General features: G+C 37.3%; 4 protein-coding genes across 5 annotated transcripts; 3 read left to right on the top strand and 1 right to left on the bottom strand.

Annotated features, from left to right (window-relative positions):
* Positions 1 to 403: 403 nt before the first annotated feature.
* On the bottom strand, positions 404 to 4,689 carry LOC140785595 (serine carboxypeptidase-like 51). Of its 2 annotated transcripts, none has more exons than XM_073133507.1 (13): positions 4,286 to 4,687; positions 4,105 to 4,199; positions 3,889 to 3,996; positions 3,535 to 3,775; positions 3,415 to 3,458; positions 3,257 to 3,324; positions 3,063 to 3,168; positions 2,787 to 2,974; positions 2,621 to 2,690; positions 2,489 to 2,539; positions 1,286 to 1,338; positions 1,054 to 1,192; positions 404 to 712 (listed from the first exon to the last, which is right to left on the bottom strand). In XM_073133507.1, exons 1-13 carry the CDS (start codon positions 4,566 to 4,568, stop codon positions 635 to 637), a joined length of 1,524 nt encoding a protein of 507 aa, XP_072989608.1. In that variant the 5' UTR covers positions 4,569 to 4,687; the 3' UTR covers positions 404 to 634. The 2 variants fall into 2 exon arrangements, 1 of the variants encoding a protein (XP_072989608.1); XR_012108485.1 differs by having other exon boundaries at positions 570 to 712; positions 1,054 to 1,214; positions 4,286 to 4,689.
* A 583-nt stretch (positions 4,690 to 5,272) lies between these two features.
* LOC140786412 (uncharacterized) lies at positions 5,273 to 10,872 on the top strand. Its single transcript, XM_073134825.1, has 8 exons — positions 5,273 to 5,595; positions 6,695 to 6,783; positions 7,034 to 7,097; positions 7,958 to 8,035; positions 9,791 to 9,867; positions 9,952 to 10,018; positions 10,153 to 10,260; positions 10,515 to 10,872. The coding sequence occupies exons 1-8, from the start codon at positions 5,524 to 5,526 to the stop codon at positions 10,542 to 10,544; spliced, it is 585 nt and encodes a 194-aa protein (XP_072990926.1). The 5' UTR covers positions 5,273 to 5,523; the 3' UTR covers positions 10,545 to 10,872.
* A 1,029-nt stretch (positions 10,873 to 11,901) lies between these two features.
* Positions 11,902 to 13,826, top strand: LOC140786411 (patatin-like protein 2). The gene is made up of 6 exons (XM_073134822.1): positions 11,902 to 12,129; positions 12,230 to 12,411; positions 12,511 to 12,700; positions 12,826 to 12,987; positions 13,065 to 13,367; positions 13,446 to 13,826. The coding sequence occupies exons 1-6, from the start codon at positions 11,989 to 11,991 to the stop codon at positions 13,677 to 13,679; spliced, it is 1,212 nt and encodes a 403-aa protein (XP_072990923.1). The 5' UTR covers positions 11,902 to 11,988; the 3' UTR covers positions 13,680 to 13,826.
* A 1,044-nt stretch (positions 13,827 to 14,870) lies between these two features.
* LOC140787107 (CDPK-related kinase 5) lies at positions 14,871 to 21,529 on the top strand. Its single transcript, XM_073135878.1, has 11 exons — positions 14,871 to 15,600; positions 16,371 to 16,501; positions 17,368 to 17,409; positions 17,540 to 17,648; positions 18,630 to 18,708; positions 18,872 to 19,168; positions 19,256 to 19,368; positions 19,878 to 19,985; positions 20,101 to 20,163; positions 20,273 to 20,440; positions 20,857 to 21,529. Exons 1-11 carry the CDS (start codon positions 15,031 to 15,033, stop codon positions 20,995 to 20,997), a joined length of 1,821 nt encoding a protein of 606 aa, XP_072991979.1. The 5' UTR covers positions 14,871 to 15,030; the 3' UTR covers positions 20,998 to 21,529.
* Positions 21,530 to 21,950: the final 421 nt, after the last annotated feature.

Genomic DNA, 21,950 nt, shown 5'->3' with positions numbered 1-21,950 from the left:
GTCTTAATAATTTAGTTGACTTAGATTTTACCATGCATATTATAAAGATATTTGTGTTTCAACTTTTGTCTACTCAATAGTGATGATATATTTTAGTCTATGATTCCTTCTAAATAAACACATCAAAGAAGATTTCTGATCCAATTTGTTCAGTATTTGGTACATTAGGATTTGGTAAGTGTAATTTGAAAAAAAAATTCTTTTCAAAAAAATTATATTTTCCTCTGAATAGGGATAGACTAATTCAAGTCAGTTATCTTTTAATATATATATATATATATATATCCTTTCTTTCTCTTCCAGTATTTGATTTACTTGATCTGAATTTATCCTGAAACACTAATTCCAAGAAGGTTTTGATCTGGTGTTCATCTGTGAATCGATGGATTTAAAACTATATTCCTTCTTTGCTTCCAAAAACTCTCTTGATAAAAATATTATGGAATTTGACATTCCATTAGTTTATCATAGCCAAGTACAACACCCTCTTCCTTGAAACTTTGAACAACATTCATGAGAGAAAAAGTCAATAATCAAGTAAAAATGGACCATGGCCCATGGCCCAATTTTTGTAATTCGTCAACGCAATTATTGTCGATGCAGTTATTCTTTTTTTCCTCTTGTAACCTTCTGTCTATAGAGAAGAAAGAGCAGGAGATTGAGTTATGCCACCCAGCATCTTCAATGCAATGCAAGGTTGGTCAACAGGCACCTGAAAAGATGACAGAAATTTCAGCAATAGGAATCTTCGAAAAAGCTAAATTTTTCTATATTCACATTGAAAAGATATTGCAGATCTGTCTCTTTTGATGCAATAATTCTTGTGGTCATGGAACAGTGGACTAATCTTTTAGATTCCAACAAGTCCTATAAGTAGTCTTAACTACATATACTTAGAAAAATCGAGTAATAGAGAGGAAGTCAATATTGATTTCAGTAGGCGATCTCTGATTTTTCAGACTTTGGTTTGCTGAATTTGGCATCGTATTATTTTTCACTGAATATCGAGTCAACACATAGCTAGATATAAGATAGTGTTTAGAATATACTTACAAAATGTCCTGCTTTCAAGATCCAATAGAAATGCAGGTTCTGATAAGACCTGATGAATCCCTTCGTTCCTCCAGCCTCATCGCTATCGCAATACAGAGGCGTTCGCTTCAAGCTATTAAAACTCTTCAGTCCCTCCCACCTGAAAGAAGAAAATGATGGCACTGTTCTTCCTTAATTGCCCTGAAGTTTTGTTAATCAAGAGGAAAAAAAAAATAGCAACTAAGATGCTTACTTGAGCTTCTGAACCCATGCTTCAGTGCCCTTTGTTGCACAAATTAGATCAAGCTTGACAAAACCAAAAATACTCAGTATTAGCTCTTCAAGTAAAAATATGAAAACTATCTACTTCTGTGAAATGCTCATTTCTTGATGAACTAAGTTAGTCAATGCAACTGTACACCAACTTGCTGTATTACCTTCCATGATTAATTTTCCAACTGTCCAAGTTTTCTACATATGGATATGAAGAGCTCTTATTTTATGCTTTCATGACTACCTCATAATGCAGCAACTCTTTTCTTCCCTCATTTTGTGGTCCTCAAAGGACCACCATAAATGATTGATGATATTTTGCTCACATAGCTAAGCTCAACTCCAGGAATTAAGGTATCCATGTTAAAGAATATGACATGTTTGTCTGTTAATGGCCCCTAAGTTATCTGTGGATGGTTTCTTAAAGGAATCATTGTCTTTCAGACCTCACGCTTAATTGTCGATTGCTTTCTCCATATGTTACTTATATTTTGTTTAACTAATTCCACAGGAGAAGACAAAGGACAACCAATTCGACTGGAAATATTGCAAAATTTATTGCTTGTGCTATCATAATACAGAACAAGTTGTAAAAGTAATATAAGAACAATTCGTACGTGGAACATGCATGACTGTTCGCCTACTTGTCTGGAAATTGTTTTTTAGTCCTACTATAAAGATAGGAAAAGGACGTCGTTCAAGCCATTTAGAACTCTTAGATATTTCATCGATTAAAAAAAGAAAATTAGTTCAAACTTTTCTGTTAGCATATGCTGTCAGAAAAGTATTCAGAGCATTTCTGAAAACATCTCTGCAAAATTCTAACAAAAAAGGGCTTTTTTAGTGTAGAAGAGATATCGATTCCTTGTTAAGCCACAATATCATAAATTGAGGAAATCAACACCACAAAGTAATCGAAAAGGACCACATTATGTCAATTTTTGGACCACCAAACCATCTAATATATCAGCAATGCAGTCTGTTGCCATGTTCTCTGGATTCTTTTCAACCACCATATCCAATAGCTGGTGGATTGAAAGAATTCGTGAGTCTCACTCAACAAGGAAAAAAGTTTGAATTGCAAAGTTGGAAACTTTATGCGTTGAGCTAAATGCCTATCTTATTCTTTGCAGATCGGCATGCAAAGACTTGCATAAAGCAACATAATGGGTGTAGTCCATACCTGTCCATTGTAAATAGTGACATTCACACCTTGAAACAATAGCTCATCAACCTGTGTGAGATCATTACAACATCTCTATGAGGCTAAATAGAGGATTAAAAAGAAGACTAATTAATGCATGAAGCTGCTTACCTCACTGATCCTTGGTTTCATGAAATCATTTGACAAAGCATCAAAAACAGGCTCAGATGACTCTTGCCAACTGCAAGGTTTAGCGAATTAAGCAATTCTTTTGTCTTAGCAATCATATCAGTACTTGAATAAGGTATGTATATATAGATCAAGACATTGTCTTTACATTATGTTCTTTGGGATTATCTTGAGCTTTTCCTTGATGGCACCATTCATGAGACCACTGATACCACCAGAGGAGGATGCCTTAGCGCTTAAGTACTTCGAATAACTCCTCATCGCTATCTCGTTTAACTGCAATGCTGATACAGAGAGTGGATCCATTGCAGAATCCAGCAAGAAATTATAGAAGTCCTGAAAATTATATTATCTCATGTAAGGAGTACTATAAATAAGACGACCGGAGAAAATACTGAAGTTTGGAGGACTAAAGATTGCTTACTACGGAGTTGCTACTTGAGATGATCAGGCTCTCTAGCTCGCCCCATGAATTTGTTGCATCGGTGTATCGCCCTCCTGATATTTGCTCTCTTATTTTTTCAGCGAAACTGACATAAGAAAAGTCTATTAAATCAAAGTAATTTAATTTGAAATAACTTCTCTTTCGACAATTGTTCATAGTGGTGTAGTATCAACCTGTTTGATTTGTCTGCATCACTGCTATCAAGCCTGGAGACATCTCGAAGCAAAGGCCCCCATGAGAACTGAAATTGAAAAAAAAAATTTAAAACCTTTTAAGTAAAGATGAAATCAATCTTTCAAACTGTAGAAAGAGCTCAGTTGTCAGGACTGACGACAAAATCCTCGGGAGAAATCCAGCTATCTCCTAAAGCAACTCCTGTTGATAAAATTCAAACAGTGAGGATAAAAACAAATCCATCCATCTTGACAGTCATCAAATTATAACTTGTTACCTCCAAGTTTAAGCTTCAGTTCTCCTTTCTGAACGGCTTTGACGATCGATAAACCGAGCATAACTGCAAACTTCCCTCCATATGACTCTGCTATGACAAAAAGTGGGCTCTTCTGCAAGCTCTCATTGTTATTGTAGAGCTCTTTCAGAAGGGTAGTTAAGTCTGTTCCAGCCTCTTCATCAGTTTTAACAAGGAGACTATCCTCCTCAACATAACTATATCCTGTGCCTACTGGATTATCCTACAATTGGCGTAAAAAAAAAATTCCAATAAAAATCCCATTTAAAAAGATTGATAATTATGACATAATATAAATCAAACAAGAGACAGGGCAGTGGTAAATTAAAGATTCACCACAAAGAGCAGATCAGCCTTTTGAAGCCACGTCGAATTCCGAGGCTTTAGATCAGTGTCCAACGGCCCGACTTCTTCAAAATTCCCAAATCCAACACCCGAAGCTCCCTATAACTCGAATGCAGATTCATCAAAAGAAGGCTATTTTAGATTTATTATAGACTCAATAAATCTGTCCACATTCTTTCCTTTTAAGCAAAGGATTGAGGAACTCACGGGTCCACCCTGTAACCACAGAACCGTCGGCCATGGCGTCGAACCGTTTTCGATCCTCTGCGGGCTCTTGTAAAACCACCAGAACATATGAGCTTCTGAATTGTGCCAAGAAACAAAGCCATAAGAAATTAATAATATGCTACTATGATCAAAGAAAACAAATATATAGTGAGAAAATTACTTGGTCGGACTTCAACATAACCCCATTGCTCCATTCCATCGGCGGTTCCGGTGGCATCGACGACCTTAACGTAGAACAGAGGGAGGCAGAGAAGAGGGAGGAGAGCAAGAGCAGAGGATTTCACCATTGGAGTAAGATAAAGGAGACCCAATTGAATGAACAAAAGAATAATAAGACCAGTTAGCCAGCCAACCAACCAAACAACCAACCAATTAGAAAAGGAAGAGGGAGATGGATTTAAGAGCTTCTCTTGTCTGCATCTATAACAGAAGCAGAAAGGCATAGAGGAGGAGACCAATAATAAGATAGAGGACAGAGAAGAGACTTAGTGGCCTATCATGACAAAAGCAATGGGCCACAGTTAGAGAGATGGAAGAAGAACACTGCGGACTTTTACTTGCGGAAAGATTACGTAGGAGAATCTTAAAAAGGTTCATGAATTAATTGCCTTCCGGGTTTACTTCCGCCAATCTCTCCTCCTCTTCAAAATAATAAAACAGAGAAAAGAAGAAAGGATCTAACAAATATTGCTGCCTGGATTGGGTTTTCTTTGTTAGTATCGAAATTGGATAAAAAAAATGAAGGGTTAATTACACTCATGTACTCCGTTATTTTATAATAAAAAAAGAAAGAAAGAAAAGAAATATACTTATCCTTAAAATAAATGCTAAAAAATGGACTGCTCGGAGTTTGGACCCTTTTGAGTTATTTCAAGCATTGACTCATTGTCATGGGTCCCAGCAGCTACTTAGACTCCACTCAATTACTTACTGGGGGTCGTTGAATTTTAGTAAGAAGCAATCCATCTCTCACTCTCACTCTCACTCTCACTCTCACGATAGGCAAAAGATGCCCTTTAGAGACTCATCTTGCTCTAATTTTTTTTATCTTATATTATAAGCTTTATTTAACTAAACGATAGTTAAAAAGTTGGCATTATTTGTAAAACTAAGGAGCTAATGAGGAGTTGGAGTTTTGACTGGAGATGGCAACAACGTTTATTTATTACAACCAAAATAAGTCATCAATTTTAGTCGGCGACGGCGAGTAGTGGAGATTGGGAACTGATAACGGGTTGAAATGTTTCATCTCGGACCCGACCCGACCCGACCCGACCCGACCCGACTCGGCCTGCTCGATGAACACCTCACCGTAGACTCTTCTCGAACGATCGGGCAAAAACGCAAACCGGTTCCTTTTCTTCGCTTGGTTAGTGGTCGCTCGGAGAAGACGAAGCCATGATCGGGGTGGGGAAAGCGAAGCAGTACGCCAACGTCCTCGACAAGCCCCTCAGCAGAGGCAGGCAAGAGGTAACTCTCAAATCATCCCTATCTATCAAAAAATTGCCGCTTCTCTAGATCGCGGAAGAACTTGATGCAACTTTCAGATCCGGAAACCACAAATTGTGTACAAAATTTCGTGATTCTGATCGATTTGATCCTTGTTTCACCTAATTCGTAAACATTAGTAAGTGATTTAGGTGTCAAGGTGACGAAGTAGTTGATCGCGTGCATTCGAGAGGTCGACGGAGATGAATCTTATCTGCTAGGGGGTAATACTTCAAGTTTACTGGATCAGAGTGTGTTGAAGGGCATGGACACTTGGAAACTTGGGAGAGGATAGTGGGACTGGAAATCTGGAATAGTGAGCAATATTTTAAGTTGCATGACAAATTCGAGTAGGATAGACGTTTGACTGATACCAGCAGATTGTGACGTACAAGGCAAGTAGTTCAGTTACTTCAGTATAGGCCCTGCAGATCGAGTAGGTTGGTATGTGATTAGAGGCCTGCTATGCTATTTAAAGATCTTAGGGCATTTGATGTGTAGCAATTTGGAACATCTTTTTCAAGATTACGGGAGGACTATGCATCAGTTACAAGCACAAAGAATTCAAGATTTATGTTTCCGTTGTTATTCACTTATTTTACTTCATTGGAATGCTTATACTTGATGGGTTCATGTTAATATCTCTATAACTTATTTTGCTGGTCAGTAAAAAACTTCCTTCTATACTTAGCATTTGTCATAGCTTTTATATGAGTAAATGTGTGGTGGTTTAGATCTTGAGAAATGTGTGGGCAAGAATTCAGGTGGTAGGGATAACATTGACCAAAAATAGGACTTTGCTATGTTACTGAGATCATCTTACTTGTTTCAACTTTCAAAGATTAGTTGTCATAAAAGAAAGGATCTAGTTCTCTATAAAATTCCAAAAAAGTTTTCAGATGGGGATAAGTTTTATAGATCACTAATTAGTTCTTTCTCCACATTAGTTTCAATGTGGACAACAAGTAATGCAGCTGCAATACTAATTTTTATATTGCATTTGTCAATTAGTTCTATTTATACCAGTGCTCATTCATTGGATATCATCCTACCAACATTTTGACATAACCTATTTTTGCAGGTCAGCTTGAGTGCATTTGCTTTCTTGTTTTCAGAATTGGTACAGTACAATCAGACGCAAGTTGATAATATTGCTGAATTGGAAAGAAGGTTATGTTACTTAAAATACTAGTTAACGCCTAAGATTCCATTCTATGATTACATGCTCATCTGCATATACTCTTCTGGTAGTGTTTCCCTTTTTGAAACTAATTGAAAATTACAGTGAAATTTTTTAATTATATTACTCTAAATTTGGAGTACCTTATTTTGATCTTTCCCGGTGATTATACGATGTTGCTTACTTATTCTTTGATATGAGATTTTGACTTGTTTCTCATAATATTTCATATAAATGTAGGCTAGAGGATGCAGGTTATGCTGTTGGAACAAGAGTGGTCGAACTCCTTTACCACAGAGACAAGGTGTGTACTTTCTTGATATTATATTTTGTTAAAGTGGTTTCTATCAAGTTGGAATTGCATTTTTCATAGGAAAAAGGTTGTGGACTAATAATGACACAAAATACTTGTGCAGTTGTACTTGGCTTTGCATTCTAAATTGCATTTTCTTTCGCAATAACAGTAAAATGCTGTGACTAGTAGCATATTTCTGTAGCAGCAAAGATGACATGTTTTACTGTGAAGAGTTGCATATTATAGGCTTATAGCATTAATCCACGCTAGTCCTACAGAATTTGAATAGGCCTAGTTTGGGAGATAATAGTGGTATGCTGCAATGATCTGTATCGGTTTATGGATGTCGGATTTTCATGATCAGATTTCTTCATGTTAAGAAGCACGACTGGCTATAAATGATTCTGGTTTGCGTCTCCTACCTAACTTGACAGTCATGAAGAGTGGTGGAAGTAGGTCTAGTTACTCTAGTAGTAGATCTTAATATGTTAGCATGCTGGTATATCTTTGGAATGAAAATTAAGACCGAGCTGGATGGTCAGCTTGAGAACAAAAACAGTAGCCTAAAATTCATTTTAGTTCTTTAAATCCCACACTTTCTCCCTCTTTTGATACTTTTCATTCTATATCTCGTCATGTATACATCGTAAGTTGGTATTCAGTTGAAGGGGATACTGTATTTTTTGCATCTTGTTTCTTTAACCACATTATAAAATGCAACCAAATTTTGAAATGGACCAATTCTTATATCCATTTACTTTTTCATGTGGTACCCAATGCTCTTAGTTGGTCTACCATTATTTTCCAATTTAGATGCTATATTGTTTAGCGACAGTTATTGATTTTTAATGTTGCAATCAATATTTCAGGGAAATAGGAGGGAGACTGGACTAGTGGGGATATTAACATTCATTCATAGCACTGTCTGGAAGGTGCTCTTTGGGAAGGTAGTTTATCTATACATGGGTACATGATTATTGTACTTTCAACTATTTGTTCTTTGAAGTTATTCCTTATCAGTTCCATGACTCGAGCATTTATCATGTATTGATTTTAGAATGATATTAAGATGGAAGGAAAGCTGATTTCACTATTGAACACATAAATGTCCTGAGCTTTCAAAGAATGAAAGAAAAATCTTATCATGTGTATCATTGGAACTGCCTTCCTGTTTGTTTGTTTGCATCCTCTTGAATTCTATATCATTGGATTTATTATGATATAGACTTGCATCCTCTTGAATTTTATATCATTGGACTTATTATGATATATGAGCAGAGAACCACACTTTTATCCTGCCATAGGAAAACCTTGTCTCATAAAGTCCTTTTGGCAAATCTGCCTTTGTTTGAGGCCTCAGTTAAGTGTAAATATAGAAACCCTTTGATCCTAATAAGTGAGAAGTTCTAGTTAGATAAACGAATAATATGTTTTCTTGCTAGTGTTAGGCCTGTTTTAGATTCTTATCTCATTATTTGCACATTCAATGAAACTTATGGCATGCCTGCCCAGAGGAAATTCATGAGCTAGTTCCTCCATTTGTGAGCATATAGGAGTGAGACAGTGCATTTGAGATTGGTAACCAGCTAGGGGTGAAAACGGGTCGGATTAACTCCGACCCGACCCGCTATCCGACCCGATTCGGATCGGATTCGGATAAAAAATTTCTATCTGATTCGGATACGGATAGAATTTTTGAAAAAAATTCGGATACGGATTCGGATATGGGTCAGATATATTTTTCGGATTCGGATACGGATATCGGATATCCGTTTATCCGCATATTTTTTTAAAATAATTTACAGTTTTTAGTTTGCTTATTTAAATAGTAAATATTAATATTAATATTATTGCTAATAATACATTATATATTATTTATAGAGATTAATTTCTCTAATTTTATAAATTTGACGTATAAAAAATTTATTTATCATAAAACTCTTAATAATTTTGTGTTAATTATATATAAATAAAATATTATAATTATTTTAAATTCAATCAATATCCGTTTAAGATCCGATCCTCTATCCGAAAATTATCCGTATCCGTTTAGTTAGGATATGGTTTTAAATTTTGCTATCCGTCCAATATCCGTATCTGAATCCGTATCCGGACTAAAAATATGGATCCGGATATAGGTTGAGCACTATCCAATCCGTATTTGATCCGTTTTCACCCCTATAACCAGTTGAACATGTGCTATTTGTTGCAGTAGCATTTCTGCTGGGAATTCTAACCAAGCTTCTGAAAAGTTTTAGATATGATATTGCTAATATATGCTATTTCATTGGGTCCTTTACCTTTCATAAAGTGGACAGTGGAGACAGATGAACAAGATTTCTAATTTGTTTCTCTGAGAACTAGCAGAGTTTGTTGTAACTTCTTCTTTAGCATGCTTACATTTGTAATAGGAAATGATGGTAGACATAATGAGGCTCGAAAACTACAAAGTGCAGATACTGATAATTCTGAAGATATTATAAGTTTTGGTGCAAACGACATGGATATCCATAAACCAACAGAAGATGTTAAAAGTTTTAAACTTTTATTCTAAAGGATATTTGAATGCCTAATATGACATTTTGTAGATTAGCATGTGCAACTAGAACAATTTCTTTGTTAGCTGGAATAGCAATCTTGTGATCTTTATTGTGATTAGGCTCTCTATATTTGCTTTGTTCTTGTTTCTGCCACCTTAACAGGCAGCTGACTCACTTGAGAAAGGAACTGAACATGAAGACGAGTACATGATCAGTGAGAAAGAATTTCTGGTTAATCGGTATTATATCTTATAAACTCTTGTTAAGTCAGCTATGATGGTTGTTTATGTTTATCTGGAGATGAAATTTGGCTGGTTTAATAGATTCATATCCGTGCCAAAAGACATGGGGGCATTCAACTGTGGGGCTTTTGTTGCTGGTATAGTAAGGGTGAGTACCACTGAGGCGCTTACTCTTGCAGCTGTGTGCTATCGCCTTTGTGGCAGCTGTTCCATTAATTCCTTTTAGTTTCTCTTACCTTTTCATTTTGGGAATTCCGTAACTGACACCTGATTTTCTTGAAGGGTGTCTTGGACAATGCTGGTTTTCCTGCTGTTGTTACGGCACATTTTGTACCAATTGAGGGTCAGCAACGACCAAGAACCACAATCTTGATAAAATTTGCTGAAGAGGTTAGTTTTTTTATTATGATTGCCTTTGATTCTAATAAGACGTATTTCTGAGTCCGATTCTTTGCATAGTGTTTGCCTGAGAAATGAGAAAGTGACTTCTTATCCATTTTTTGACATGCTGATTTTCTTCTCTTTTTTTTTCCTTTCTTTTCATTTGAGAAAGAAGAGAAGAAGAATCATCAGCGGTGTTTACTGTATAATATATGGCGGTATATATATTTAAGGAAAACTAAACTATGCATATCTTATCTTAGGTACTCCGTAGGCAAGCCAGACTTGGCTGACGATCGACCGCGATCCTCATAGCCACTGTTTGTATGTCTTGGCAGCAAACAGCTCAGATCACAATTCGTTTCCTGCGAGTCATCAAAGAATTCTGCGGCTTGTTTTCAATCATTCATGATGAAGTACAATTACCAGCAGCTGGTGCTCGTTATCCAGTTTGCCTTTTGGGTGTATGCATTTTGTTGTTCTAGCTAGAATATAATGCATGTACTAACAACATTTGTCACTCTTATGAGAGAGTAATAGTGATTTCTTATTTAAAAAACTTCTGCTTCTTTCTTTGTTTCTATTCCTCGAGTGGAAATTGCACATTGCACGTTGGAGAAAGCTTCCCAGATGAGAATGTGATTGCTGTGTGAATAGTTTTATTAATTCGGAATTTTTTTTTAATTGAGAGAAGTAAAAGTTTAATAATATCCTAATTAATTTCACACTGTTGGGTTCCGAATCCATAAAAATAAAAACGTATAATACGAGCCTCTTTAATCATCTAAATACAACCCGTTGACATTTTTTATTTTTAACCAAATTAAATTGCATGTCACCATACACAAATAATTGCATGTGTAGAAACTTAGATAATACTCTAATTAATATGTTTAGCTGGCAGTTCTCTGCCACTTCTTATATTATATTACATGATAGATCTCTAAGACTATTGTGAGGAGATATAGATGCATTCCATGCACATATTCACATTATCCTATGCCATCTGATCTTGCAACCATCCCATATTCTAATGCATAAAATGTAGCATTATACACATGCCAGTGCTTCTTAATTCGAAATAACATCATCTTCCAGTTCATCCTTGATAAATTAACATTGCAAGTAGGCAAGTAGTCAACCCTTTGGCGTGCCTTGTGGGCATTCTATTTTCCGGATTTTCTAATAGATATAAATAAACTTCATTTACTTAGTATGAGATGAATGCGAAAAAGGTGGCTGATAGATCCATATTTGTTTTCTAGATATATATATATATACACAATATTTTTAAACAATATGAGCAACAAATCAGTTGGAGTCTTGGAGATTCACGAAAAGCATGATGCATGCATATATTTTCTACTAAGACTAGCTGTTATATTTCGCTATTTATAAAGTTTATAATGGGACAACTACTTCCTAATTTTACGTATAGACATATATCCAAACAATTTCACCTCTTAATATATATAGATAGATAGATAGATAGATAAATAAATTCATACTGGAGTTTTGAACAAGCAGGTGTGCATCATGTACTAATAAATAAATATATAATAAGTGAGCACTCTATGCTCTTTCCAATTTCCATGCATCTCCCAGACCTCCCTTGATGTCTATAAAAATGATATAACAAGAGAGACAATAGCATCCAAAAACTGAGCTAATTAATCTCCATCTCCTTCTCTTACTCCTCTCTGATCTCTTTAGCTCACAGGGCTTTCGAAGGTATCTATGGATAGCAACGATGCCTCACCTGCTCAGAATCCTCCCCCTGCCATGGGGAAGATGGTCACAGTTCTTAGCATCGACGGCGGCGGCATAAGGGGAATTATCCCGGGAACTATTCTCGCTTTCCTTGAATCTAAACTCCAAGTAAATCCATCTCTGATACAAACATGCTAAGCATCATGTATAAATATATGTATGCACACACACGGAGAGAGAGAGAGAGTTTTAACATTATAATTTTTAGGAACTCGATGGACCAGATGCCAGGATCGCCGACTACTTCGACGTCATCGCCGGTACGAGCACCGGCGGACTTGTGACGGCAATGATCACAGCTCCTGACAAGGATAACCGACCACTCTTTGCTGCAAAAGAGATCAACAAATTCTATCTAGAAAATGGCCCGAAGATTTTCCCTCAAAAGTCGTAAGTCCAGTAGATTATAGAAATTAACAGTTCATCTACAGAAGAGAACAGTTTTAGAATTAATTCAGTTTATTAATTGTCTTGCATATATGCATGCAGTTCTGGGTTCTTTTCTTCGGCAGCCAATTTGTTTGGCGCAGTCACAGGGCCAAAATATGACGGCAAATATTTGCACTCCAAAATACAAAGTTTATGTGGTGATATTAAGCTTCATCAAACTATAACCAATGTCGTGATTCCAACTTTTGACATCAAATACCTCCAACCAATTCTCTTCTCAACCTACGAGGTTTCTCATTGCTACTTATCTTAACATTTTATAAAGCAATATATACATATATATACTTTATATTCATATATGTGTTACAATTATATATGGAGGCACTTTTAACTTGCATTAGTTCATCAATGCAGGCAAAAAATGTACCTCTAAAGGATGCACTTCTCTCTGATATTTGCATCAGTACGTCTGCAGCTCCAACCTATCTCCCTGCTCACTACTTCCAGACCAAAGACTCTCAAGGAAACACTAGAGACTTCAATCTTGTCGATGGTGGTGTAGCTGCAAATAATCCAGTTAAGTATATATATGCAAAATTAATTAAAACGTTTGGTACACTTACATAGATAGTTACACACCAATATTTTTACAGACGTTAGCTGCCATGTCGCAAGTTACAAAGGAAATCTTCATGCAAAATGCTGACTTTTTTCCAATCAAGCCTATGGATTATGGCAAGTTTCTTGTCATCTCCATAGGCACTGGCACTGCAAAGGAAGCTGAGAACTATAGTGCAGCAGATTGTGCTAAATGGGGTGTTCTTGGGTGGTTGTATAACAAGGGTATGACGCCGTTGATCGACATTTTTTCCCAAGCGAGTGCTGATATGGTAGACATCCATGCATCTGTTCTTTTCCAAGCACTTCATTGCGAGAAGAATTACTTGCGCATACAGGTATAGAATATTCTTAATATATTCAGCATTTTATTTGATTTGATTTGCGAATATGTGATCGATCGATCTATCGAATAGGATGATTCTTTGATCGGCGATGTGTCATCGGTCGACATCTCGACGGAGAAGAACATGCAAAGCTTGATCCAGATTGGCCATGGCCTCCTCAAGAAGCCAGTGGCTAGGGTGAACCTTGAGACAGGTACATATGAGCCAGTGGATGGAGAGGGAACCAATGAACAAGCTATTGCTCGCTTTGCTAAGAAGCTCTCAGATGAAAGAAAGCTCAGGAACAACAAAATGAATGCCTGATCGATGAATTAGTATTATAAATAATCCAGCTCTTTTAATTTAATTATGTCTCTATTCTCTATTCATGCATGGATATATCTATCTGATGTTGGAAAAAAGAAACTACATCAAACATTCAATAAATTAGATGGTTTATTTCAGCTTTAAGTACTTTGCAATACAAGATAAAGCTTAATTATATCTCCATGAGTAATCACATTACATCTAAAGCTCAACATGTGAGGCAAAAGATAGAAGTGGTAACTTCTGGTATAAGATAATGGCTAATATCCATGGCTTTACAATAATTAAACCACAGTTAGCACTGTAATATATTATTTCCTGCAAGCCTGCAGCATTTTTTTATTTTTTATTTTTTATTTTTTATTTTTTATTTTTTTATCACAAGACTCCATGTGAGGGAAACCTTATTATCTTCCTCAAGTTCTTTGACTGATTGGCCTAACACCAAGTTGGAACTTAACTTATGTTAAGGTTAATTCAGATTTAATTCCAAGTTAATCATAGTCTTCATCCAAAGTCCAGAAGAGCTCTATGAAAAGACCCAGCATCAAAAAAGATTACAATTTTGGTGCAATCAAGTAGGATTATAATTAAGAATTTTCCCAGGTATTTTCTAATGTTGGAATGCAATAAAAGGGATACTCCTTTCTCCACCCTTCAGTTGATCCTTATCCTGATCCGGCGGAGTAACAGACCACGATCATAAATATGCGCCCATTAAATCGGCTACCTAAATCCAATGATCTCAACTTAAATTCGCCTAACTACCTCTACAGTGCTCGAGCCAGTCGCTCCTGCGGAACATCTTAAGCCGCTCGTAGTTACTGCCTTCAGTTGATCCTCTCATCCAATCAGATCGCTCTAGCGAGATAAGCAAGAAAAACCGCAGGGATAAGGGAATGGGTTGTCGACACGTGGCATCATATCGGGTCAGTGGGAGGTGACGCAACCCCCCCAACCGTTAGTCGCTTTCTTCTTCACCAAGTGCTGCTCTGCTCCCCTCCCGAGTGAGGATCCGGTCACCGCCCGGTGAGAAGCCACCATGAGATCTAATTACGAGGCGAAAATTGAACCGACGGAGGAGATGGCTTCGTAGTGCGAAGTTGACGGCGGATTCTTCATCCGCATACTAGTATCTGTGCGTCCGTCTGGCTCGATTACTTTTGCTCTAAACCCCTCGCACTAGTTGTGTTTCATCTAAGAGCCCCCCGCCCCCCTCTTCCTTCTCTCCGTCTCTCTAGGGTTCTACGGAAGCGCTCGAGCGAGAGCAATGCAGTGAGGTGGGGTTTCGAGATTGATCTCCTCCTCCATAGTTCTCCATTGCTGGATTATTTGTGGAGAAGGAGAGATGGGGCTCTGCCATGGGAAACCCTCGACGAGGCAGATCCAGATCCCTGGCTCGGATCCAGATCCCAGGAGGGAGGAGGAAGTGTGCAAGAAGGAGGAGGAGGAGAAGAAGACCACGGGGGAGGAGGAAGAGAAGAGCAGTACAAAGCCATGGGCTTCCCCATTCTTTCCGTTCTATAGCCCTAGCCCAGCTCATAGCCTATTCTCTAAGAAATCCCCCTCCGTCGCCGCATCTGGCAGCGGATCGGCCACGACTACTCCGAGGAGGTTCTTTAAGCGGCCGTTTCCGCCGCCGTCGCCGGCGAAGCACATCAGGGCAGCGTTGGCTAGGAGGCATGGGTCAGTGAAGCCCAACGAGGCTGCGATAGCGGAGGAGGATGGAGGAGAAGAGGGGAAGGGGGGCGTGGCGGGGTTGGATAAGAGCTTTGGATTTGCGAAGGGGTTCGTGGAGAAATATGAAATCGGGGAGGAGGTAGGAAGAGGGCATTTTGGGTATACTTGCGCTGCGAAGTTCAAGAAGGGAGAGCGAAAAGGGGAGCAGGTGGCCGTCAAGGTCATTCCGAAGGCTAAGGTGAGAGAAAAATCTCCCCTTTCTTGTTGCCCTTTCCGTCATTCTTGGTTTTTCATATGGATCGGTTTTCTTAATCTTTGCGGCTGGTGTTGTTGATATGTGAAGTTGACCTCTGATACTGTAGTTGGCAAATATAATATTTGACTTAACAGATGGATTTTTTGATGGAGGATTTTGGTGGTTTACGTAAAAACTCATTAATTCAACATGCAAATATGCAGATCTTTTGTAGGAAGCCTTTCTTTTCTTTCGTCATTGTTGGCCATCCTTTTATTTGGCTGAACCTTAACATTAATTTGGCTTGCAATTTAGTTTGACATTTCAGGTATCAAAGGAGGTCTATGTTATGACTCACCACCATTGAATTGTCTGCTACTCTGCTATATTGGACTTTCTCAAAGTGGCCTTAAACAACAATCTTGAGCTTATAATGGCATTTTTCTCTCTTCATAAAACTTTGACACCACCAACTATGTAATATCTATGATGCTTTGATAGCATGCAGGAATCTTGCGTAACACATCCATCTTGTGCTATTAATTCTTTCATATGCCAGTTCGACTAAAATGGGTTACTGTGTAGACAAAGGATTGTTGATACTGATTCTATATTATCTTTTCAAGTATGCTATGCTCATGTGCATATGTAAATGTCAAATTTCCTGTGTTGGATAGCAATCCGAATTTAGTTACTGTACAATTTAATCTACATATCATCTTTCAGCACATTGAGTGGATCCTTGTATTTATCTTTGGATGCTTTCTTGGCAGATGACCACAGCCATAGCTATTGAGGATGTTCGAAGAGAAGTGAAGATTTTGAGAGCTTTGACAGGACATAAGAACCTAGTTCAATTTTATGATGCTTGTGAAGATAATGACAATGTTTATATAATAATGGAGTAAGCTTCAGCTATGTTATACATTATTTGTATATCCCAGTTCTCTACACAGCATAAGTATTTCTTTGATCACACTTTCTCTTGGCTGTGTGATCAAGTACGTTGTGTTAGAATAGTATATGTTAGATATTAAAAGTCACTCATATTTTGTCACTGCCAAAACTACAAATAAGCCATCTATTGTGACATCGGATATTTGACTCACCCTCAAATTCATCTTTTTCTGTTCTGTGAATTAGATAAGCTTGTTTGTACTTATGTATTGGGAATTTATAGACTGAGTGATGGACATGGCACTTATAACTTTGCATGCATTGGGTTCACCGTCTTATTTATAACTTTGCACGCATTGGGTTCACTGCCTTACTCTTTTTCTAACTTCTCATCTGTCTTTCCGTTTTCCAGATAAGAGCCTAATTTTCTTTCCTTTTCCAATATTTGTGCTAATTATTTTTCTTAAGGGTGGCAATGCTCGGATTTTGGGTCGGCTGTGTAGTATCCAAATTATTTATGTGAACATACTTTTGCAAATTCAGTGTGTCCCTAGGGGCATGTTAGCTCCTCTTTTCTTGCTTCCTTGTTTACCTAATTACGTGGTACAGCTCGTGTTATTCATCTGCTCATCAGTAGCTTTACAGATAGTAGGTAGAAAGCTTGTTGAGTAAAGAAAGAAATACTTTAGTGAAAAAGTACTTCATTTTTGCTTATATTTCTTAACCTTGCTTCTATGTAATAAAGATTTAGATAACTCTTTTTATTTCTAAGATTTTAAGTAATTCTTGCTTTCTATCTGTTTCATGTCTGTTTAGTCATATTGTTGTTTTATCTGCATGTTCTGTGTTTGACTTAGCTGATGTATCTTTTAGGTTATGTGAAGGAGGAGAGCTTCTAGATAGAATTCTTTCAAGGTAACTATCTTCTAGATATTTCATTATTATAAGGTAGCATCCTTTCGGGACTTTGAACTATAGAACTTTTTTAGGGCGGCCTTAAGTATAGCTGTTTCTAATTTCTATGCATATCTTTTTGTTCAAACAGAGGTGGGAAATACTCAGAAGATGATGCCAAGGCTGTCATGGTACAAGTATTGAATGTTGTCGCATTTTGCCATCTCCAAGGTGTGGTACATCGGGATCTCAAACCTGAGGTAATGCACATTGGACTGGCCAAAGCATATTGCTTTGTTGATTTCGTGCCATTGCTTATTGAAGTGAATATCATCACTATGGAAGTATAGGCAGGGAGGAATTAATACACCTAGTTAAACTTAACCTTCTTCATACCTACAGTTGCCATTTGGCTTGGATCAACCCAAGGTTAATGAAGTTGGTTAGCTCCACCTGCAATTTTCATTGAAAACCTAGCTTACCTGCATTAGCTTGGGCACTGACCTGAAGGTTTTCTTGGGTTGGATAAACTTTGGCCAACTCTGACACTATACTAGAAGTGAATCAGTAATAATGTGTAACATAGATAGCCAGATACACCCATGTTGTGTCTGATAATGGATGTGCTAAAGTTTAGCTTCACGGCTATTAGCTCCAATCTTGAGTATCATTTCCAAAGTGACTAGTGATCTTAAATTCCTTCTAAATCAGCTACTCAATTCTCTGCGCTAGAGATAAGGGGAGAAGGGTTGGCATAAATTCTTTTTACTCAATCCCTCCCATATCTCTCCTTCTCCACATTATTGCAACTGCTTTTAGATGTTAAATTCCTCTACTTAGGCACACAAAGATTCAAATCATATTGATTTGTTCTATCACAAATTCAATTCCTCCCTATTTTACTACTTTACGACTTGCTTAAAACTTCGAATATTCTACCTTTATATCTTGTGAATGTTGCTTATAATAGAGTTTTTCTTTTATCAGCAACTAGACGATATCTTCTCCATAGTAGTTTTGTTTATGGATTTGTTCTATCAGAAATTCAATTCCTCCTCCATTTACTTTTTTAGAACTTGCTTAAAACTTTGATAATCTACCTGTATATCTTGTGAGGGTTGCTCATAGTAGAGTTTTTCTTTTATCAGTAACTAGATGATGCCTTCTCCATATTAGTTTTGTTTATGGATCTTATTGATGATTATTTTCGTCCTTCTAAAGCTTGGTATTTGTTTGATCAGAATTTTCTTTTTACTTCCAAGGATGAGAATTCCCAGCTGAAGGCTATAGACTTCGGCTTATCAGATTTTGTTAAACCAGGTTAGTTTTTTATTGGTCATTATGAGATTTATTATACTATGGCATTTGAGCTAGTGGATTGGTTGTTACTACCTTTCTATGTTTAACAAAGTTACACAGGATTTGCTTGTAAATTTTTGCTACGACATTTTGTATCTACTCCTAACTTTTACATCATTTGCAGATGAAAGGCTGAATGATATTGTAGGAAGTGCATACTATGTTGCACCTGAAGTTTTGCATAGGTCCTATAGCACGGAAGCTGATGTCTGGAGTATCGGTGTGATTGCTTATATTCTTCTTTGCGGCAGTCGACCATTTTGGGCACGAACTGAATCTGGCATATTTCGGGCTGTTTTGAAGGCTGACCCAAGTTTCAATGAGGCACCTTGGCCTTCTCTATCTTCTGAAGCAAAGGATTTTGTTAAGCGCTTGTTAAGTAAAGATCCACGCAAAAGAATGACTGCTGCACAGGCATTAAGTGAGTTGCCTTTCAGTTCCATGAAGTTCCAGTTGTGTTTCCCCATCATTACAAATTTACAGCAAGCTTACTATGTCTTGTGTACAGGCCATCCATGGATTAGAAATTACAATGATGTTAAAGTTCCCTTGGATATCCTTATATTCCGACTTATTAAAGCATATATACGTTCTTCAACATTGCGGAAGGCTGCTTTAAGGGTGAATAACTGCTTCTCTTCTGGGAAGTTTATTTTGTCAGTTTCAGTTTCATGTGCTTCCAGATGCATGTTTCCTTCCCCATGATTATTGTTGCATTACAGAAGTAAAGTCTCTATACTCTACATACTCTGTTCAAGTTGCCGACACATTTTAGAGTTTTAGTACTCATTTCTCATTTAGCTGTGAATTCTGTTTCCTCTAGAATCCTACCGGAGAAGATTGGTGATTCCTTTTCACTTAATCTTTCTTAATGTGGATGTGCTATAGATGAAGAAAGATGACACTTCAAGAAAGTCTATTTGGATGGTGCCAATTCTTTTAGCAACCTGATATTTAGGTGCTAAAGTCAACCTACTTGGTTGCAATGTTATAAAGAAATCTCCCCCTTCCATCACAGGCCTTTTTTAACCTCATAAAACTCTATTATCATTCTCTGGCTGATTGAATTTGGTTATGATTCTTTTGTTTTTTATGTGATGCATGAAAGAAACTCTTTGCATTTGTCGCAGGCTCTGTCGAAGACATTAACTGTTGATGAACTGTTTTATCTAAAGGGGCAGTTTGCACTCTTGGAACCAAACAAAAATGGGTGCATTACTCTTGAAAGTATCAAAATGGTTAGTCTATGCGGGAGGAGTTCTAATTCTGAAAGTAGGAAATAGTTGCAATCTTGTTTTAATAGAACTTCAATTCTGATTTGTTGCCTATTCTTATTTTTCATTCACTGGTCAGGCCTTGATGAAAAATGCTACTGATGCAATGAAGGAATCTCGTGTTCAAGAGCTTCTTGTGTCGGTATGCAAATCTTTAGCTTCAGATGTAACGTGTTTATGAACGTTGTATATCTGGTCAGTTTTATTTGCTCGTGAATAAAAGTCTGACGTTTTTCTTTTTTTTTTCTCAGTTGAGTATTCTTCAATATAGAAGAATGGATTTCGACGAGTTTTGCGCAGCTACAGTTAGTGTTCATCAGCTTGAGGCTTTAGATAGATGGGAACAACATGCCCGATGCGCTTATGAACTTTTTGACAAGGATGGTAATCGAGCTATTGTCATTGAGGAACTAGCTTCGGTATGTCTAGTTCCTTGCTGATCAAATATTTTGTTAAGTTACATTGATGCATCAAAATGGAAAATTTAGTTGCGGTCTGGTAAAGTTGGAACTGCAATTAAAACCTGCCCTACTGAAGTAGATTATGGTCTAACATGAAAACGTTTTAACATGATTACTAAAGCAGACATATAAACTATCATATATGATCTTCTTACTCGCAGTTGGTGACACCGCTGGCTTTTTGTATTTTTCTATTACAACTGTACAAGTGATCTTAATTCTCAAGAAAGGGAGATTGATAAGGCACATAGGAATAGAGTATGATGGCTGGAAAGGACAGTTATCTCTAGTATGCTATGTGGTCATCATGTAGCTCTTTTAAGTTATACTGAACGGATGAATGCCTAATTTTTGTTTTATTTCTTTACTTTTAGGAGCTTGGACTGAGTCCTTCTGTACCTGTACATGTGGTTCTCCATGACTGGATCAGGCATACTGACGGGAAGCTGAGTTTTCTTGGTTTTGTCAAGTTGTTGCATGGTGTGTCTAGCAGATCCCTTGCAAAGGCGCGGTAGTTACGCTTTATGCCCTGATTGTAAAATTTGGTTCTCTAACTGCTATTAACTGGGGATGGATGGACAAGAAGCACGCCATATAGTGCAGAGCACAGACTGGTTTCTCTTAGGATTGAGCAGCTGAATGCCTTTGGCAAACAGTCTTCGGGAGCTTCTGAAGTAACACGCACAGTGGCATTCCATGGGCTAAGCATCCTGCCGCCATATCTATACCACTTATTTAGATCCCCCTGATCCTTCAATTTGATTGGAAAATCTGGTCACCCCAAAAATGTGTAATCTGTTTTCTTCTTTACAGTTGTAAAATGTTGAGCTTCTTCATTGTGATCTTGTTGTAAGATGCTAGTTCTTATTGGGATCAGGGAGCTTGCCCCAGTGCCTAACTGTTTAAATTAATATATTTGGACACAGCTAAGGTTGACACTTTTATCTACCGTCTCACTTGAGAAGGTAAGAGATAGAAGGATTGTGATTTGTACTACTGATTTGACCTGATTAAGTGACAAAAAAAAGGTGTGTTTATTGTGTGTTACTTCTTGTGCCAAACATTTGAAACATTCAAGTATTAACAGCATTTTATATATCAATATTTTCTCATTAGTATACTTTTTTGTACTGTAAAATGGATGCTCTTTTCTCTTATAAAAAACATACAATTAAGTAGCCATGTGGTAGCATTAGCATGAGGTGTGGCCACCTCTGCAAGATTGTTTGTCAAATTTTGGTAGGATATCGCATCACATCTCAATTCTACTGATAGGAGTTCCAACTGATTCAAGCATCTTCTCAGAGAGACAATTGGAATAAAAGGGTACACAGATTGCACAAATTAACAGCTACTCTATTCTTATGCCATGACCATGAACAGGGGAAGAACAATTGCAACTGGCAAAGCATAATAGGGGTGATGACTGGATGGAGGGAGTCAAATGAAATCTTTCACATGGTGTAGG

The sequence above is a fragment of the Typha latifolia genome, chromosome 4, assembly GCF_019914945.1.
Source record: "Typha latifolia isolate L0001 chromosome 4, TyphaL0001v2, whole genome shotgun sequence".
In the NCBI taxonomy this organism is placed as follows: domain Eukaryota; kingdom Viridiplantae; phylum Streptophyta; class Magnoliopsida; order Poales; family Typhaceae; genus Typha; species Typha latifolia.
The sequence above is the reverse complement of the archived record's forward strand: the minus strand, read 5'-3'. Positions and strand labels throughout refer to the sequence as shown.

Bases quoted from the DNA above. Each gene is read 5' to 3' on its own strand.
- LOC140785595 (XM_073133507.1), bottom strand. From the start codon at position 4,568: ATGCCTTTCTGCTTCTGTTATAGATGCAGACAAGAGAAGCTCTTAAAT. The intron at 3,997-4,104 runs GTGAGTTCCTCA...TTCGAGTTATAG, and splicing joins TGTGGTTACAGGGTGGACCC to GGAGCTTCGGGTGTTGGATT. The intron at 3,459-3,534 runs GTAACAAGTTAT...TTTTATCAACAG, and splicing joins ACTGAAGCTTAAACTTGGAG to GAGTTGCTTTAGGAGATAGC.
- LOC140786411 (XM_073134822.1), top strand. From the start codon at position 11,989: ATGGATAGCAACGATGCCTCACCTGCTCAGAATCCTCCCCCTGCCATG. The intron at 12,701-12,825 runs GTTTCTCATTGC...TCATCAATGCAG, and splicing joins TTCTCTTCTCAACCTACGAG to GCAAAAAATGTACCTCTAAA. The intron at 12,988-13,064 runs GTTAAGTATATA...ATATTTTTACAG, and splicing joins GTGTAGCTGCAAATAATCCA to ACGTTAGCTGCCATGTCGCA.
- LOC140786412 (XM_073134825.1), top strand. From the start codon at position 5,524: ATGATCGGGGTGGGGAAAGCGAAGCAGTACGCCAACGTCCTCGACAAG. The intron at 7,098-7,957 runs GTGTGTACTTTC...TCAATATTTCAG, and splicing joins TCCTTTACCACAGAGACAAG to GGAAATAGGAGGGAGACTGG. The intron at 10,019-10,152 runs GTGAGTACCACT...ATTTTCTTGAAG, and splicing joins TTGTTGCTGGTATAGTAAGG to GGTGTCTTGGACAATGCTGG.
- LOC140787107 (XM_073135878.1), top strand. From the start codon at position 15,031: ATGGGGCTCTGCCATGGGAAACCCTCGACGAGGCAGATCCAGATCCCT. The intron at 18,709-18,871 runs GTTAGTTTTTTA...CATCATTTGCAG, and splicing joins ATCAGATTTTGTTAAACCAG to ATGAAAGGCTGAATGATATT. The intron at 20,164-20,272 runs GTATGCAAATCT...TTTTTTTCTCAG, and splicing joins TTCAAGAGCTTCTTGTGTCG to TTGAGTATTCTTCAATATAG.